The sequence below is a fragment of the Chrysoperla carnea genome, chromosome 4, assembly GCF_905475395.1.
Source record: "Chrysoperla carnea chromosome 4, inChrCarn1.1, whole genome shotgun sequence".
Lineage (NCBI taxonomy): Eukaryota > Metazoa > Arthropoda > Insecta > Neuroptera > Chrysopidae > Chrysoperla > Chrysoperla carnea.
The window spans coordinates 782,606-802,552 of NC_058340.1; the positions used below are offsets into that span (position 1 = coordinate 782,606).

Below are 19,947 nucleotides of genomic sequence, written 5' to 3' on the forward strand. Positions count from 1 at the left end.
ACCTTTCCTTATTTTCGTCTTTTTGAGAATAAAAATGACATTTACAAATAATAAAATAATAAATTTCAAAAGTATAGGAAAAATCATTTATATTGTATGTAAAAACGACAATTTAATCAAAAATTTATGAGATTTATCGTTACTAAAAATATACTTATTTGTATTATAGTATTACGTAACACTAGCCGAGTTTTGTGACCGTACTTTCACTATATTTGGATTACTTAGACGTATGAAAAAATTAGATTAAATTAGAAATAAAAACCGATAGTATTAAACTTTTTTTTGAGTATGTATATGAACTTGGCGTACGAATAGTTATAGAGAATATATATAAAAAACGCTTTTCGATAGACATTACTTAAAATAACTTTTTAACAATTCTTGTCAAAAGAATATAGTGTAGGCAGTGCCGGATTTACCTCTGACGGGGCCCCAAGCAACCTCAGGTTTTTGGGGCCCTCATTGTAAAATACCCCCCCCCCAGATATTTCAAAATAATGAATAACTAGTTAATTTTGCATAATCAATATATTTTACAGCTAACTTATAATCTAAATTACAACTTTTTTCTACTTTTCTCAGTCGCAAATTGATGAATGACATCATCAAAGCCAAGTTTTTGAAACTTGTCTTTTTCGATAAACAGTAAGCCTAAATCACTTACTTTTTCTTGACACATCGATGAGCGTAAATAATTTTTGACGCGTTTTAATGCGCTGAACGATCTTTCCCCTGTACTATTAGCTATCGGTATTGTAAGGAATAGCCTGATGAGGCGTTCAACATTTGGAAGCGCTGAAAACAGTTCATCCTTGAAAATGATTTGGTACAATATATATATTGTTGACATGGATTTTTCCTTTTTTTCATGTGTTATTTATTTCTTTTTTCAAATTTTCGAAAGTGTTTTCAAAATTTTCCATTTTTTGGGGCCCCTGTCCAAGCGAGGCCCCAAGCAATTGCTTCCTTTGCTTCCCGGTAAATCCAACACTGAGTGTTGAGGCGCCACGCTGAATGGGTTTCGAATATATTTACAGGTGTTACCGAACAAGGTCTGCATTTAGGCGTATTTTGACCCGCTGAATCCGAATTTTTCACTTGCCCAACGCTCAGAGTGGGAGGAGGTGGGCTATTGGAGGTTTTTCTAAAAAAATTTTGTCCCATTTTATTCTACATGAAAAAACAATTATTTCTTTTCAATTCGGCTTGATACGACCAATAGAACCGGAAGTATGATTAAAATTGTAAACAAAAATGATATTACATAAGGTGGACGTGCAGAGCTTGATTTGATACGTCCGGTCCGTAGATCGGCCAATAAATAATATTTTTGTAATCATTTGAGGTACTCAGGTATGAGTCTATATTTTAATGTTATGAACATAAAAATACGTTTTATAAAAGAAGCTAGCACGATTTTAAGTATTAAGTTTTATCATTTTTCCGGCCCGCTATTTGTTTATAAGTCGAAAGAGAGTCCTTAGCGAAAAAAAAACCCACATAATTATATTTATAAGAAAATTGCAAATTTGTTCTAGTTCATGTTTTTTATTTTTTCAAATATTATCCCTATTAAAACTTGAGTTATTGCAACCGAACTATTGAATCTATTCAATCAAAATTTATAAACTTGAAACTACCAATTTTATCTACCAAATATCAACTTTTTATAAAATAAAAACATTTAAATTAATTAAAATCAATAATTTTTGTCAACAAATTTATAATAAAATCATGAACAAATAATCTATGCATAGAATACCTATAATAAAAAATTTATATTAATTATATTAAAAACATGAATTCAAAAACCAAAAATATTCAATTTTATTAAAAAAATTAATCAATCACCACCAAGTTTTCATTTTTATTTTCACAACAAATTTTATATCACTATTTTCCATCCATAAGGATCCAACAACACAAAAATATGAGGGGTATACTCACGAAACCCCAAACCGTTATAATACGTAAGTATATCAGAAATTTTGGAGTTCAGTTCCAAGTTTTGGAGGAAAAAAATCCACTTTTTGCTTGTTTTTCTTGAAAAACAAAGAACTAACCTTTATAGTTTAAGAGTTCACCTAAGCAAGAATGTGAAGAATTTTGAGATTTTAATATGTTTAAAATTTTATAATTCAATTTTAGAAGAGCTAAAAGATGTTTCTATACAACTTGCTACATTATTACATTTAACGACAGCAAAGAAGTTCCAAGTTCATAGACATAATTTTCGAGTAGGGTATACAAATCTACATGAAGGTACATAAATAGATCGACTATTTGATACATAAAAAATATCTTTACCTTTATCAAATTTGGCAATTCTATTAAACATTTGAAAGAAAATACAATAATACATGCATCTGACTTAAAACTTTGTGAAAATATATAGTACTAGAGTGATAACCACCCGCTTCGCTGGGTTTAAAAGTAAATATTGATATAGATTGCTCTCGCTTATCCCCTTTCTATACAACTCGAAATAATGGTATGGATTGTTTTACACATGTAAAATATATGTATGGTTTTCTATTTTTTTAAATGTATAAAAGTCGTAATTATTTATTAAGGAAACGGTTTACCAGTTAGTAAAAAACAAATAAGAAAAAACAAACCTTTGTTAATAAGCGTACATGGAAAAGTTTAAAAAAACCCAATTAAATTTCTATGTGTAATTCTATAATACGTAGACATAGAAAAATTTTAAAAAAGCGGTCTAGGTGCGACCCGAAAGGTCCACACGACTAACTTCCCAGTGGAAAGGATAAAAATTAAATAGATAATTATGATACAAATTGAAGAAACTAAAATCGAACATTTTTTGATGGTCGGAAAGGGTCCAAAAAAAATGGTAAAGTGCCGTAAAAAGACGAAAAAAATGAGCTGCGAATGAACCCGATTGGTCCATCGATGTCCCCTCAAATTGCAAAAAATCGATTGAAATTTCAAATATTCAACTCTTGTTGCTTTAAAAATTAAAAGCTGAGATTTAAATAGATGAAGCATTCGATCTTGCTGAAATTGTGTGTGATACTTCATGGGCACAAAAGCTACAAAAAGTCATATAATTTTCAGGTCTGGCTATAAACGTACAATTGACATAATTTTTATATAGAATTTTTATGTTAACTAGGTTAAGGGTATGCAGACATTTACGTTCCTACCTACAGCTACATAAGTATTAACAATATACCAAGTGTGTAGAAACACACTTGTGTGTCTGCAATATAAGAGAAGGTTTGAGAAAAACAAACCATTATGAAAGGTCAATAATAAAATACGGTAGTATAGTACTCCCACTAAAGGCGGTTCGCTTCGTACATGGTATATGCTTTTCTATTTTGACCAACTTATTCGGATTTTCAGACGAAATCCCAAATTGGTTAATAAATAATAATTCAACTAATTGATCTGGCCATTGGTATGGCTCATGGTAAAAAAAAATACAAAAGTACGTTATTTATTAACCCTGACGAAAAATAGGATTGTTTAAGGGTAATTATATTACTCTTACCGTCATCTATTAAAAATTTGGAGAACTTACAAACGAATTCATCTAAAACTTTTGTTCTATCTCTAAAGGTTTACAAGATGGGTCCTACGGACCCAAGACCCAATTGACCTATGATGCTCATTTACGAACTTGACCCCACTTTTTACGTCCTGAGTACGCTGTAAAAATTTCAGCTCGATATCTTTTTTCGTTTTTGAGTTATCATGTCCACAGGCGGACGGACGAACGGACGGACAACCGGAAATGGACTAATTAGGGGATTTAGTGAACACCTATGACAAAATTTTTTTCCAAGCATCATTATTTTTAAGCGTTACAAACTTGGAACAAAACTTAATATACTATGTATATTTCATATATACATGGTATAAAAGTATTTCATATATAAAGCAAACCGCCCCTGGTCACTGTAATAATAGTACTTTTATTGAATAACAAATTTTTTTCGTGAACTGCTACAGTTCATAAAATTTTTTATAACAAACAAATAAAAAAATAACAATATTTATGATATTGGGTTATTATTTACGAATAAGAATAACAGAGAACATTAGTTATATAATTTGTATACAGGTATTTATTTAAAAATAATTTATTGAGTTTTTAACTTCCTAGTATAGAAAGTTATTGTAATGAGTCCGATTTTTTTTGTGAAAAATGCAGTGACGGATTTAGGCTTGCTGCCGCCCTAGGCCCCGTTCGATTCGCCGCCCTTTTTGATAGAATGAATTTCATTAATTTTGATCCAGTTTTTTATTTTAAAGTAACTGAATTTATTGAAATATAATTTTTTAAATATTACTGATAAACAAGACAGATAAATATATATATAAACTTTAGACAGATAAAATTCATATTTCTTTTAATATTAATCAATTTGAAAATTTCTTTTTCCTGGCTTTGGTCCGTGCAAAAACGTCAATTATGTCGTCGTAATTAATTTCTTGGACTAGTTGGGCTTCAATAGACAGTAATGAAAGTGCATTAAGTTTATCTTGGCCCATGCTTGCGCGTAAATAGGTTTTTACCCTTTTAAGAGTAGAAAAAGATCTTTCGCCTGAACAATTTGTAGCCGGAATACTCAAAAAAATACGGAAAGCAATGTCCACATTCGGATAAACATCTCGAAGATTCCGTGAATATTCATTCAATACTTTTTTTCTTTGTCTCTAAACTTTTTTTTTTAATCAGGGACATACAAATCTTCGGTATTTTTATTTCACACTAAAAACAAATTAAGAAGTCATTTGGATTAAAAAATTTCAAAATGCTTCATACACGTGAGATTAATCTCACTAAAGGAATAGAAAGTAAAGAACATTACTCGATAAAGAATATCATTGATCGATTAAAAAATTAACATCTTACCCACACTGATTTATTGTAGCGGTATATTATTCCCAAGATATTTAGCCATACCACCCAATAATGTAGGCGAAACAAATACCTAGACCATCCAATGTCAGTGTGATTTAGTAATTTTTTATTTACAATTAACGTTTTTTCTTTTCAGAAGCCACAGCTGAAATACTTGGATCACCCGATCTTCATATAAAAAGTGGCTCAACATTAAAATTAGTATGCACGTTGCGTCAATCAACTGAACCACCTGTGTACGTATTTTGGTATCATGAAGATAGAATGATTAACTATGATAGCGCCCATGGTGTCTCTGTACATTCTGATAAGTCATCTAGTGTATTAACAATTAAAGAAGCAGAGAAAAGTGATAATGGCAACTATACATGTATGCCATCAAATGCAAAACCCGCTAGTATTCACGTGCATGTGTTAAATGCAACTGCAGGTGAGTTTTCATCAATACATAGTATAAAACAAAGTCGCTTTCTCTGTCCCTATGTCCCTTTGTATGCTTAAATCTTTGAAACTACGCAACGGATTTTGATGCGGATTTTTTAATAGATAGAGTGATTCAAGAGGAAGGTTTTTATGTATAATACATCCATATTATAGTAGAGTAAGGGGTTGAAATAGGGGTTGAAAGGGATATGCTTCAAAAATTAAAAAAGTTATTCATCGATTAAGCTCAAATATTGACACGATATACAACCAGATTCAAAGATCTATTGTTTTTATCTACTTTTAACCTTCGGAGGGTAGAAAGGTGTAGCGAGAAAGTGGGAAGGAATTATCGAATATTTACAAATATACCTAAGTGGGGTATCAAATAAAAGAGCATGACGTGTACATTACAAAACTGTTATACCACGCAAGAAAATGTGGAGGGAGGGGTGCAAGTGGGGATGTTGCCCAGCAAAGCGGGTAGTTCACAGCTAGTAATTAATAAAAATAAATTTCTTGTATGGTCAGGGTAACAAGGTAGTTTGTAGGCTATGCACGAGTAAGTCATAGAATAAATTGTCAACTTAATCATAGTCTAACATAATATTATAACTTATTGATATAATTTGATTGTTACAGGAGAACAACCTGCGGCCATGCAACACGCAAACACCAGTTCATCAGGCACAACAGTACATTGTTGTGGCTCTACAAAAACTCATCAATATAATAAAGGAATTTTACTAATAATTACATGTGTAACTTTAACAATATTATTTGTATATAATATTTTACCAATAACTAATATTATAATTGTTAAATCAACAATGTATATCTTGTTCACTTATTATTTAAGCAGATAAAATGACTAAGTTGTATTATATATCTATCTATTAATAACGATAAATAAATAAATAAATAAATATTTTATTCTTTTTCCATAATACATATATTGTACAGAATATGTCATGTTTCTTTTCTTTTTTTCTTTCCTTTTTAAAGTACGTTTATGGCCGTCTTTAATTCTAATTGGTATACAATCTAACATCTTTGGGAAACCATAAAAAACCCCACAGATAAGATAGTCATTATAGAAGACTTAGATAAAATAATTAATATAAATAAATAATGTCAATAGTTAAGTAAAATAAGCCTCCAATCAGCCTCAAAGAGATATTGGAGTTGTCAGTGTTTAAAAAGAGCTTCCAAGTAGCCAGAAAGAAATCTGTACAATGGATTTGTCAATACCTAAAAAATAAATAAATACACGGTGTACTGTTATTGACTGCAGATCGTCGGCCTACAAAATAAGCTCATAAAGACGAAGGAAAAAGTCATTTACCAATTTCGGATTTGAGCCCTAGTTTGGGCGCTACAGGTATGGCAAAAATTGATAAATTTGTTCATTCACTGACTATGATTCGATAACCAGCAGCCAATGATAATCAGTAGATATTAGTATATTTCATTTAATAATATAACTAAAGAATTGGTTTGGTCAAATCCTACTTTTTTTATTTTTATTATATTTTTCCAACAAAACATTAGATTATTAGCAAAAAAACAAATTACGTCAACATAGGCGTTTTTTTGTTTGTTTACGTTAAATTGAAACAACGCCTTTTATGACGTAATTTGTTTTTTTACTAATAATCTAATGTTTTCTTGGAAAAATATAACAAAAATAAAAAAAGTAGGATTGTACCAAACCAATCAAATACTTTTTTAAAATGAAACTCAAAACCGCCCCAGCTCAATGGCCCCCCCCCCAACCAATTTTGATATAGGACCCCTCCAAGGCGAGCTACGCCACTGAGTAAAAGTCTGCCCATAAAAAAATTTGAGCCCTTAAATCAAACATTGTTCTCATGGTCATTCATCCTCAACAATATAGATAATTTTAATAAACATTTTGGGCCTAAAATGCACGGTTACGGAGAAATAGGCCGAAACGGTTTTTGTTAAAATTGCGGCACTTCCGCCGTCAAAATTGATAAGGATTTTATGTATTTAAATTTAGTACGTGTTACTGAACCTATTTAAAATAAAAAGTAACTCCTAGAATTGAGTGAAAGAAAAAATTTTCTATTATCAGTAGCAAAAGGAAATTGGCAATTTTCATTATCTTTGATAAATACATTAAGCAGTATTGATGAGTTATGAAATATACGAAAAACTTGAGTAGGTATTTATTTGATAAAATATCAAAATATGATAGTAGGTCTTATATAAATATTTATCTAACTTTGTACATTTAATTACTTACAAATTAACATAGTAAGAGTTTACGATGTTCAGACACTGCACTGTTTTTGTATCTGTATTCATTTTATGTATATACAGTGCTAATGCAGCTGAATTTATATTACAAAGTAATTTTGGATGGCCATTATGGATAGGAATACAAGGGAATGGCGGATTTCCAGCTCTAGAAAATGGTGGTTTAGAATTACAACCAGGTGAACGTGTAAGTTATTTACAAGTAATTTGTTTATGTCGACCTAATAATTAATAAACAAACTTTTTGATGATATATATTCAATTTAGAGATCAGTTTACTCTGATGATAGCTGGGAAGGACGTTTTTGGGCTAGAACAGGATGTAACTGGGATAATAATTGGTGTGAAACTGGCGATTGTGGTGGAAATGGACCTCAATGTGAAGGGCATCACGGAGAACGTCCAGCTAGTTTAGCTGAAATCGCAAAAAATCAATGGCTTGGCTTAGACTTTTATGACATCTCTTTGGTTGATGGATCCAATATTCCAATTTCGGTTAGCAGTTAACTTTTTTTTATTATTTAATGATAATTTTATTATGAAATGGGATTAAGATTTTCTTTACTTACACTGTTTATACATGCTATTTCAACAATTAACTCAATCAATGGCTTGTTTTCACTTATTAATTTGATAATTGGTGCATTGAGTTTATCCAAACTTTCTAAGAAAAAATTTAAAAAATTTGTTTGTAAATATTTCTAAGCGTTACAAACTTCTGACTAAACTTATATATCTTGATATATTTCATATATAGATGGTATCAAAAATCTCATTTGTTGGATTTTTGTAATAATAATGAATCTAGTTTGATTTTCTTTAACAGATGGAACCAATTGGAGTTCAAGGCGATGGAAGTCGTTATTTTTGTACAAAAGCCCAATGTGGTCATGATTTCAATTCTGACTGTCCTGAAGAACTAAAGCTATACCGTGGAGCCGATAACCGTGTTGTAGGTTGTATGTCTGCATGCACAAAATATGGTACAGATGAATACTGTTGCGAAGGTGTTTATAACGCAAAAGGAAATTGTCGTCCGAATGAGTGGCCAGTTAATTATGCTGCATTTTTCTACGACCGATGTCCTGATGCTTATAGTTATGCACAAGATGATGAAACGAGTATGTTCTCTTGTAGAGCAAACACATACTTAATTACTTTTGGATAAATACTAGAATAAAAATTAATTCATTTAATTATAAAATTTTTTTTTTAACCATTATCTCTTGGCGTAATAAATCAACAAATGAATATGTTTTTGGCTTATCCAGGCTTATACACCACAATATAGTTAGCGTGGAATATTAATAAAATTTATTAAATCATATATCAAAAAATTGCTCTCTAAATGCCTAATTTCACCAAAAATTATGAAAATTTTTAACATTTGTATTAGGAGAATATAAGTTATAAGGGAAATAGTAGTACCTGATAGGGAAATGGTAAGTAAGTGTTTTCACCCTAAAAACTTTTTTCTGGTATTAATTAGTATAAATAAAACTTTTAACTATTTGTTCGTTTCGTTTCGTTTCGTTCCATTTACATAGCGAATTATTTGCACCTAATGTGCAAATAAAAAAGAAAGGATTGGAAAAATCAATTTGATAATTTGTAGTAAAGAAAACGTAACATAGTAAAGTATGAATTTTAAAAATTATTTCAGTGAAAAAACTTAAAGGATTACAAAAACAAAATACATCTAAATGCCATCTATGGTAAACTTGTTGAACATTTATTTCGATGGTGGTGCCATCTATGACAAACTTGTTGAACTAACACTTATTTCGGTGTAGTGCTATCTATGGTAATTTTGCTGAACTAACATTATTTCGATGTGGTGCCATCTATGGTAATTTTGCTGAACTAACGTTTATTTCTTAAAGTTATGTATTTTATTTTTGTAATCATAGATGACTCTGCATACAACCAAATGAATAAATAATAGTGGCATTTGGTATTTATAGATGGCTCTGCATGGATTAAAATTAATAATCCTTACGTTTGTTAATTGAAGTGATTATTATTAATAACTGTAATCAAGTTAGCGTGGGATATTAATAAAATTTTTTAATCATGTATCAAAAATTGCTCTCTAAATGCTCCTTCAGATTGCACAGTTTCATCAGTTATTAAATTATTATTTAATATAATATTTTCAATTAAAAATACAAAATTTTTGTTTCTAATATCTCAACAAATTGATAGTTTTTCCTAATTCCGTTTTTGCTATCAATAAATTTCTCCCGTTTAATTCTTTCGAGATTTAAAGATATCGATTTATAAATATAATAATTTTAAAATGTGCAAATTGACCAAGGTTGAGCTTTTGTCAGCAGATAGTTGGCATAATAAGTAAACGGAAATCACCGTCTTCCATTAAATTAAAGTTACAAACATTGTCTTCCAAGAGCTTCAAGTCTTCTCAGGCGTTAGACATTGCAAAAAAAGTCGATGTTCACCACTTTCATTTAATGGAAGACGATAATTTTCCGTTTATACTTACTGCGCCAACTGTCTACTGACAAAAGCTCAATCTTGGTCAATTTGTACATTTTAAAATTATTTTTGGAATCTCAAACACTTGGAAAGACGCATTTTACAACATTTTCCGAATGGAAGATTAACATTTTCTCATTTCACTGACTTCAATTAATCATTAAAAATAAGTTTCGTCTTTGGTACAATCGTACATTAAAAATTATTTTGCGACATTTGGAGCCTTGCGTCCGGGCTTTGCAACATCTACTGCTTGGAAGGCCAATAGCTTACTCATGTATTGGACCAGTACTACAGATAAAATATGTTCTCAATCTTGCTCAAATTGTGCGGAAATTTCTGCCACCAGCTGCCCTACCTTATAACTTTAAAGAAAAACAGACGTGAACCCGGAAGTTCTAGGCGATAAATTATAACGTTATTGCTTTACGAGAGTTTTATTTGATTGCCAAGCAGTTGAAATATGGGAGTTACCACCTCTCCAGACTTAAGAAACCATGTAGTTTCGATCCTCACTCCCGATATAAACATAAATCCTTCAGATTTTAGTAAATATAAGAGAACTATTGCATTAGTTGTCACAGTGAGGAGGACGTATATAGAAACGATGTATCATCTTCTCTGTTACTGTCCAGATCTTGCCACGAGAAGGTGAAATCACTTTAGGCAGCCTATCTCTGACGGCCTCTCCGACCTGAATTTTTTTAACGTCAAAGCTCTCTTGCTGTTCTTAAACAGCTGCAAATAGTTCATAGAGTAGTGGCCGGAGATGAGCCAGCCCTTTTTCGGTATCACAACGATCCCTATGGTCTAAGTGTGTCCCACCCCAGGACAGCCACTCTAACTTAACGTATCCTAATAGGTAAGAGATTTAATTTTTTTGTTTTAGCTCAAAACCAGCAAACAAATCATAACATGCGATAAATAACATGCCAAAAATAAAAAGAAATGATATCATTGAACTGAATCAATCGAATGTTGAATACAAAATTCATGTTTTTAAGAATACAGAATAATAAATAAAGTAAAAGCTTAAAGTTCATTAAAATTTCTTAGAATTGCATACAATATTTTTTGTATGAATTATGATGTATGTAGATTAGTATCTAGCTTCTGATTTTAAATTAACATAATAATATTGATAATATCAACTTAAAAAATACAAAACATATCAGTTGACGCATGTTGACATGTTGAAAGGTGAACTAGTTGGCTGCTGCTGTAGTACTGTGTACTGTCAAATGTTATCGACATTCAATAATCACGATCACTGATGAAGATGACAAGAATGCAATCCAAACTAAAAACTGATGACTTGTTTTATTTAAAATGATAAAAACTTTGTTTTGTTTATTATTTGTGTAGTGTTAGATAAAAATAAATCATCAATACAAATTGTTAAAGTGTGAACAATAAAAACCATAAACTAAACGAATTTCCTTTTAATTTTTTTTCTACCCTTGTGGATGCTATCTAGCACGCTTGAAGCTGACTTTGAGCGACAAATTAGGATTTCACCTAACTGAAAAAAAAAATAGAACTATGTGCAGCGTCAAATTTAAAAGATGTAACTTTATGATGACGCTTGACGCTGCACTGGCTTTGAGCGTCAAAGCTGTGAATCCGCCTAGCTGAAAAAATATAACTATGTCCAGCATCAAATTGTAAAAAGTAGCGACAAAAAATAAAAAAGTTTATTAATCCAAAACCTCATTTTTAATAAGACCCATGGTAATGATAAACAACTATATCCACAATAAGTGGTCAATATGATTATCAATTGTTCTGTAGCGGGCTTAACGTAATCAAATTTGTGTAATAAGAAATTGAACTGTCTAGAACTGTCGCGTATGTTCTATTGCATATCTTACATGTCTTGAATTGTTACCGTGCAGTCTAGCAAATTCTAGAACTGCCACGTATGTTCTATTGCATATATTTTATTTGAATATGTTTTCTATTGTTGTTTACGTAATGTAAAATGATATTGTTTGTTTCTTTTTATAATTTTCCAGATTACACTTTAACTGTTAACAGCATATTTCAAAAAAATTCTTTGGAAATGGCACACAATTGAAAATAAAATTTTTTTAAATAAACCTTTATTCTCGTTTTATTAAAACATTAAAAAATATATATTATTCATTTATTTATCCAATAATCTCAAAATTAATCCTGATAATAAAAATAGAATATACTTTTCTATGATAAAAAGTCGGTTTAGGCCGTTCTGCAATCTAGATGAAAAAAAAATCTTCAGCAGCGTCAAATCGTAAAAAACTAAATAAGATTCAAAGTTGTCCTAAGATTACTTATTGGATGCGTGTATCTATAGTTTAAAAAAATATTTGATTATTTAAAATATTATTAAATTTTTTACATAAATTATGTAAATGAGAACGCGTTGCCTTGCGTTGCGTTTTAAAATTAAATATACACACATTCCATCGTCATCTTCCAATCTAGCTATTGGAATTAATAACTTCCTTTTAAAATGTTAAGACATTTGTGTTTGTCAGTCTTCCACCTTTTTAAGAGTTAACCAAACATATCTCCATGTATTAAAATTTTATGTTGATAATTATTGGTCTGTACTTCACTTACTAAAAACTTTCTCCTACACTTACTAAAAACTTAGATTATTTACATTGATAGATATTGCAGAATAAATACTATATGGCTTAAAAATGAATTTTCATGAAGACGCTTGACGCTGAGTTTGAGCATCAAATTAGCTCACGTGGATTAGCTAAACTAAAAAATTCAGGGTGATGAATATGAGTATCACTGGTCCAAAAAAATTCTTTGGAAATGGCAATCAATTGAAAATAAAATTTTTATAAATTAAACATAAGAAGTAAACTTAGTATATACAGAATGATTAAACAATGAACTTATTAGATGTTATTACAAAGTTATGTTAAAAACTTTTACTTTAAAACATTATAAGTAATAATTACGTTGAATGAATGCTCTTGACCTTATTTTGATTTAATATAAGTTCAAATCATTTCATTTGTGTATACGTTGTAAATACGTTTTACATGGCTGGGACAGAGAAATGTGTGCGACTTTGAAAGCGCTGTCAAATAAAAATTCATCAATTTTTGTTACCATCTTAAAATACATAAAAAGCATTTTTTTAATTATATAAATTGTATTTTAAAGTAAATTGTGAATTGTATAGACCCCAAATGGCCGAGCGGTCTAAGGCGTTTGCCTTGGACTGTTTGTCCATTTGGATATAGGTTGCGGGTTCGAATCCAGGTAGCGGCGGTGTGAACAATTTATAATTAATAGGAGTGTAGAATTGATCACATTGTCGTCGCTTGGATAAAAACGAAGTAACCGACTCCAACCACATCAAAATGTAATTGTAAATATGTTTGTAATTAAATAAATAAAGATTAACAAATAATGATGTGGGTGGCCTCTGGTATATGCGTATATGTCATAGAAACGGAGGTTAAATCCCATTATTATTATATTAATTGTAAATTGTATTTTTAATAACTTTTGTTTTTTGGAAGGGGAGGGGGTGTTAGTTGGAAGTTTTTATCAGTTTTTTACAAATTACAAAAAAACTATGCATCAAATTTTAAAAAAAAGTTTAATTAAAGATTCCAGCTGAAATATATTTGCACATTTTTTTTTTTTTTTTTTTGGACTTTTATATTTGTTATTTTGTTCTATCTCTAACGGTTTACAAAATGGTTTTTTTCATTTGATTGAATGAGCAAAAAAGTTTCATTTTAAAATTAGTAGGTACATCTCGGTCAATTTTTTAACCCTTTTCCCGTGATCAAATCTAGCTGAAACTTTGCAGGCAGACTCGCAGCCTGCCGTATAGTATAATTTTGAACTTTTCGAAATTTCAACGGTAAAAAAGGAAGTTTAATAAAAACTTTGGTTTTATGGGTTAGTTTTTAATGAATTTGAGAGAGGTGGTAACAAAATAATTGGAATAAAATTGATGGGTTTTTATTTTGTAGCGTTCTCAAAATCGCACACTTTTTTGCCTTACCCTGCCTGTATGTTTTGTTTTAATGTAAATGCATTTCATTAAAAAATGTTGTCTAACAACAAACCAAAACCGAACTACAAATATTTATGAGCTGTAGGTACTTTCTTTTTAAAAATCAATCATAATCATAAATATTTTAAATATACAGGGTGTCTCGTAAGTAACGCTCGCTTTTGTTGCATCAGGTAGAACCACCACCACTTTTAAACGTAATTTTTCACGAAGAAAATATTATCGGAAGTATTTATTAATTTCAAAAATATTTTTTACTTTTTTTTTTTTTTAGTGGTCTCTATTTTTATTTTTCTAAAATGAATGCGTTTTTTAAATAAAAAAAAAAGTGGTAAGTTTTCCAGGTACTAAATTATAAAATAATTTTAAAAATTAATAATTAGTTCAATTTATTTGAAATACATTATAAATAATTAATAATATATCTATCTATTGGTTGGTATCTATCTATCATGACTAGCATGTAGTCATAAAGTCCTCATGTGTAGTGTACAGAATGTCATTACGTACATCTGCATAATATCAAATATACCGGGTGTATCATCAGTAGCTATTACCATTCTTAATTCTTATTCTAAATCATCTTCGAATTTGTCAAAAAAAAAATTAACGATACAAAAGTAAGTATGTAATTTTGAGTTGTATGCAATATGGCATATGAGAATATCAAAGTATGAAGGTAATATTTATGATGGTAATGGTTAGTGGGACACCCGGTAGTTTTATTAAATAGGTGTATATAAATATTTTATGAAAGTTTTTATTATATAAAATTAATTTTTTTACCGTGCATACAAATTTATTTATATTATTTTTTACAATTATTTTCTCTTTATTAATTAAATAATAAATTCTTTTATTTTTTTTACAGTTTTGAATCACAGTATTCCATCCATAAATAAAAATATATCTAAAAGACGTGAAAATGGTACTGTTTTAAAATTAGAACTATTTTATCATTCATTTATCTGAAATCAGTAAAATATTACATTATTAAATCAAATAAGTAGTCATTGAATTATTTTTGGGAATCTCTAAAGGAGGTGCAGCTGCCCCTGGATGGATTAAACAATTTATGTAATCTATGTAGCTACTTTATTAGACCCAAATGATAATCATGTTAACGGTTTACAGTCCACGGATTAATTCAATCAAAAATACTAATTGATAAATAATTTTTATCAATAAAATAACAACAATATTAAATCAATGATACAAACAAAAAAGTTTATTATTTTAACTAGCAGTTATCCGCCCACACGTCACTGGACAATTTCAACTTTAAAAACAAAACATTACCGAGTTATAACCTTCTCTTCCTTTACTCTTACTTAACTCACCTTTTATTCGCCATTTAATGGATTTTTATTTATTGGTATGTTATCCTAATTTTTTTTTAAATAAATTATAGCCCATGTTACTTGCTGACAATGTAGCATTCTATAAGTGAAAGCTTAATCCCAAATTTTCATCAAAATCGGTGCTATAGGCAAAATTTAAAGATTTCGTCTTTTTTTTCCTCGTTTATTGGATTAATTCTGATGGCGCCATTGTGGCCATTCACTGAAACTTACTTTTACGTTTTTTGATGGAGACGCTTTTAGTTTAAGGAGGGTGACTCGGCGGTAATAGAAAAAACTTAATTAGTCGATAAAGATCCAATTTTTTAGTATTATATATTATATAAAACAAAAGTTGAGTATCTTACCGCTCAATAAAGAGATCAATAAAGAGAGTAATTAATTAATTAATAATATGTTTCATTAACTATAACATAAATACTAAAAAATCGGATCATTATCTATTAATTTACTTTAACTTTAACTTGCTCGTTTTTTTTTTTCTTTAAAAGCTTCCCAATTAATATATAACTTTATAAAAAGCAACATTTTGATAATGATTGTGATTTTTTTGATTTTGCCCCGAATTCCCCTGGAAATAATAATTTTTTTGTATGAAGATCAACTTCATCCTTTTCTTGTTATCGTTATGATGGTAAATAAATCCACCAAAATTAAATAATAAATGGACTATTCATTCATTTGTTTTGTATGAATTAAGTATCTACTAATTAATTAATAAATTTTACTAATTGATCAACGCACTTAATTAATATACAGGTTGATCTATTAAATTTTCATCAATATTTTGTAACCATCTAATAATTAAAGAAGGTTTACAGAAACTATATAGTCTAATAAAATTAAATAGAATATCATGGTAATAAAGAAAAAATTAACGCATCTTTGAAATTTTATTTATTTGTTGTTAATTAGGTTGTAAACACTTTGTAAAAAAAAGCCCACCTCTCAGAGGCGTACTTAACCTCCTTTTTTGGGTGTTTTAATCAGTTTTTTACAAATTACAAAAAAATATGCATCAAATTTTAAAAAAAGTTCAATTAAAAGTTCCAGCTGAAGTTTTTTTGCAACTTGTAGCTTTAAAGTTAACCGAGATATGCTAATTTTAAAATAGGATTTTTTTTCTTTCTGCAGCTAGAATTTTTGATTGAACTTTTTTTTATGCAGTGTTTTTGTAATTTGTAAAAAAACTCCAACTAACCCCAAAAAAGGGGGTTAGGTATGCCCCTGAGAGGATTTTTTTCAGGAAGTTTTTACAACCTAATAAACAGTTGTGTAAAATTTCAAAGATATATTAATTTTTTCCTTTTAGATATTTAGTTAAATTGTACTAAATAATTAATATCGATTATTATAATTCTATCAACCTGAATACTTTTTATTTAACAAAAAATAAAAACTAATAAATTATAAAAATTATTAATTTTTCTGTATTTAATCTCTCAAAATTTTATTTGAGTTATATTTTTATTAATTAATTAATTTTAACATTTTTATAAATAAACAACAAACAACAAAGTGAAAATAACTTTCTAAATAAAAAATAAAAAAAAATACTAAATATTTCCATTAGAAACTACACCATGAACACGTTCATAGCTTCTACGATGTAACTCATCCACTTGTTTCAAATAGTACGTTCCGGGGAATAAATGTTCAATTGAACCCACAGGAGTGTATGGAGCAGCATGATTATTTAATTCACGTACTTCTAAAATTTTGGTAAATGATTCTGGTGTAATACAAACACGTTTATTTAATTGAACTTTAATCGATGTTAAATTATCAATAATTTTACATAACTTAGAATTTTCTGTTATATCTTTTGACAATGTAATCGAATACATAGTGGATGCAAGTCCAGAACCATATGAAAATAATCCTACTCGCATTCCAGCTAATTCCGTGATCGGTTTATTAATTAACAACGAAACTAAACTACTATACACGGACGCCGTGTACATGTTCCCAACTTCACTCGCTAATAAAAGGGATTCACGCGTTTTCTTTTCAAATAAATCCTTACTTAAACCCAAAAAGATTTTCTCAATATCCCGATCAAAGTATGTTTCATTTAATTTAACGTTTGCATATTTCTCAAGTCCTGGATATTTCGTTGGGATTGAATCCTTTGGACAACGTACAAAATCGTTTAACATTAGACGTCCAAATGATTTCTGGACTAACTTACAATATGGCGAATGGAATAACATAGCATCCAAGAAATTAATATCAACTTGAGAAGTTTGAGTTAATTTCGAAACCTTTTTACAATATCCTTGATAACAATGATCTAAAGCACTCAAATAACATTGAATCGATAGTTTACCATCGACAACCGGATATTCAGATGATAAATCCGGTTTATAAAAATCATAAGCATGTTTCATGTATGTTGATCGTAAACCACGATCGAAAACAATCGGTGCATTTGGACCGATTAACATGGCAACAGCTCCAGCTCCACCAGTTGGACGTGCAGATCCTTTTGCGTATACAGCAATATCTCCAGCAACAACTAACGCATAACGTCCATCCCAAAAAGATGATTCAACCCATTGGATTGCATTAAATAACGCTGCAGTTCCACCATAACATGCATTTGTTGTATCAATACCTTCTAGATCCGTACAACCGTGCGGTTCAAATAAACTCATTAAGACACTTTTAACACTTTTCGATTTATCAACAATTGTTTCTGTTCCAACCTCTAAACGTCCAATTTCTGAATATTTAATGCCATACTTTTCGATTAACTTATGCACAACCGTTAAACACAATGAATGAATATCTTCACGATCCGAACAGAATCCCATACGTGATTGTCCTAAACCGATTGTATATTTACCGGTAGAAACACCATCGTATTTCTCTAAATCGGTTTGATCCACATAAATTGATGGGAATATTAACTCGATGGCAAGTATTCCAACGTCTTTTGGCCAAGTTTCCATTGTTTTACAGTTGAATTTGAATTGTACAACACTTATTGTTAGAAGTTCAACAACACAGAACACACTTGTCTTGTCTGACGTCTAAATACTTTGAAGGTTTGAATTCATTTAAACTGAGTTGAGTTGAGTTGAGTTGTAGACTTAGTATTTTTTTATTAATAAAAAACTTCCGTTGTTCGATCTATTGGCCACCACTACTTCGTAACAAGACAAGTATGTCACCGAGTCACCGTGACGCGGATCGTATCAAGAATACCAATCACCCAGCTGTGCTGTGTCCTCTTCATTTCTATCGCTATCAGCTATCTCGTCAATAGGTTGTTACCATATATTTTTTTTACTCTCATACTTTTTCACTTTCAAATTATTGTTCAAATTGAAAGTAAAATTCATATTTTCTTTTGATTATCTAATCACTTATAATTCACAACTAAGTAGTCAAGTCACACAAAACTTTTTCTACCTACGTTCGCGACAAATAGTTTTAATTGTCACATTTAAAAAAATATTCATGACAGTCATAATTTGGGGGCGGAATTTAAAAAATTTTGATTTTTAATTTATATACTTTTAAAATTTCTTTCTTTATTTTGCATTTTTCACATTTTTTATTTTACATGTGTTCATTAAATATAAAGCCTTCTTTACACCATCTACAAAATTATTGTATAAACCATGGAGGTTATAAAGAAGGAGAACGATTCAACAGTTTTTTCAGCCACCAGCCGCGCTGTCGTCGGTAAGTAGTATCTGCGAAGTTAGCTGTTTATGAGTACAAGCAGATGAAGTTAGTACCGTTCAAATTTATAAAGTAGTATAGATACACGTGACTCAATTTGACGCTCAATCTCAGCGTCAAGCGTCGTCATGAAAATACACCTTATTATGAAACACATTCAACCAAGTTTTAGCCAAAAGCGATCGAGTTGTTTAATTTCCCTTACTTTATCTGTACTAATTATATACAGGACATGAGAAAATTTCGGCAACATACAAATTAATTTCAAATTCAAACAGTGCAAGATATATAATGGGATATAAATTTTTATGAGTTCAAAAGGAAGAACTCAAATCGTTCATGCAGTTGGTGCTTTATTGAGTATAGAATGTTGGCCCTGAAAGAAATATGCTAGGTCACTGCGTCAGGCTTGATGGCTTGTTCAAATTAATTGTAATTGTCATATTTAAATACAGTGGACCCGCGATAATCCGACAAACGTTTTGCAAGGTAATGTCGAATTATCGAATTTGTCGGACTATAGAGTACTGCCACAAATCTCCTTGTAATCCGGAACTTTTTGAAAAAGAATACCTTGTAATCCGACAAATTACATATCAAAGTGATAAGATTTCAATCATTTTCTAATTTCAGCCACGAAGAATTAATGTATTTATAATAAATCTGCATTGTAATTACCGTTATAGCTATGTCGGATTACAATAGGTGCCGGATTAGACAGGGGCCGGATTACTGCGGGTCTACTGTATTGACGAAAT

At 29.9% G+C, this 19,947-nt stretch overlaps 3 protein-coding genes across 3 annotated transcripts in view; 2 read left to right on the plus strand and 1 right to left on the minus strand.

Annotated features, from left to right (window-relative positions):
• LOC123297522 (matrix-remodeling-associated protein 5-like) overlaps positions 1 to 6,215 on the plus strand; it is a 217,067-nt gene extending 210,852 nt beyond the window's left edge. Inside the window, exons 4-5 of the mRNA XM_044879215.1 lie at positions 5,034 to 5,327; positions 5,963 to 6,215. Coding sequence (XP_044735150.1) covers positions 5,034 to 5,327; positions 5,963 to 6,186 — 518 coding nt within the window. The 3' untranslated portion in view covers positions 6,187 to 6,215. The remainder of the gene's footprint in view (positions 1 to 5,033; positions 5,328 to 5,962) is intronic.
• Positions 6,216 to 7,572: 1,357 nt separating this feature from the next.
• On the plus strand, positions 7,573 to 8,799 carry LOC123298317 (pathogenesis-related protein 5-like). The gene is made up of 3 exons (XM_044880286.1): positions 7,573 to 7,790; positions 7,871 to 8,098; positions 8,430 to 8,799. The coding sequence occupies exons 1-3, from the start codon at positions 7,614 to 7,616 to the stop codon at positions 8,769 to 8,771; spliced, it is 747 nt and encodes a 248-aa protein (XP_044736221.1). The 5' UTR covers positions 7,573 to 7,613; the 3' UTR covers positions 8,772 to 8,799.
• Positions 8,800 to 17,015: 8,216 nt separating this feature from the next.
• LOC123297300 (hydroxymethylglutaryl-CoA synthase 1) lies at positions 17,016 to 18,935 on the minus strand. The gene has a single exon (XM_044878909.1). The coding sequence runs from the start codon at positions 18,448 to 18,450 to the stop codon at positions 17,053 to 17,055; it is 1,398 nt and encodes a 465-aa protein (XP_044734844.1). The 5' UTR covers positions 18,451 to 18,935; the 3' UTR covers positions 17,016 to 17,052.
• Between the last annotated feature and the right edge of the window lie 1,012 nt (positions 18,936 to 19,947).

Bases quoted from the DNA above. Each gene is read 5' to 3' on its own strand.
- LOC123297300 (XM_044878909.1), bottom strand. From the start codon at position 18,450: ATGGAAACTTGGCCAAAAGACGTTGGAATACTTGCCATCGAGTTAATA.
- LOC123298317 (XM_044880286.1), top strand. From the start codon at position 7,614: ATGTTCAGACACTGCACTGTTTTTGTATCTGTATTCATTTTATGTATA. The intron at 7,791-7,870 runs GTAAGTTATTTA...TATTCAATTTAG, and splicing joins AATTACAACCAGGTGAACGT to AGATCAGTTTACTCTGATGA. The intron at 8,099-8,429 runs GTTAGCAGTTAA...TTTCTTTAACAG, and splicing joins GATCCAATATTCCAATTTCG to ATGGAACCAATTGGAGTTCA.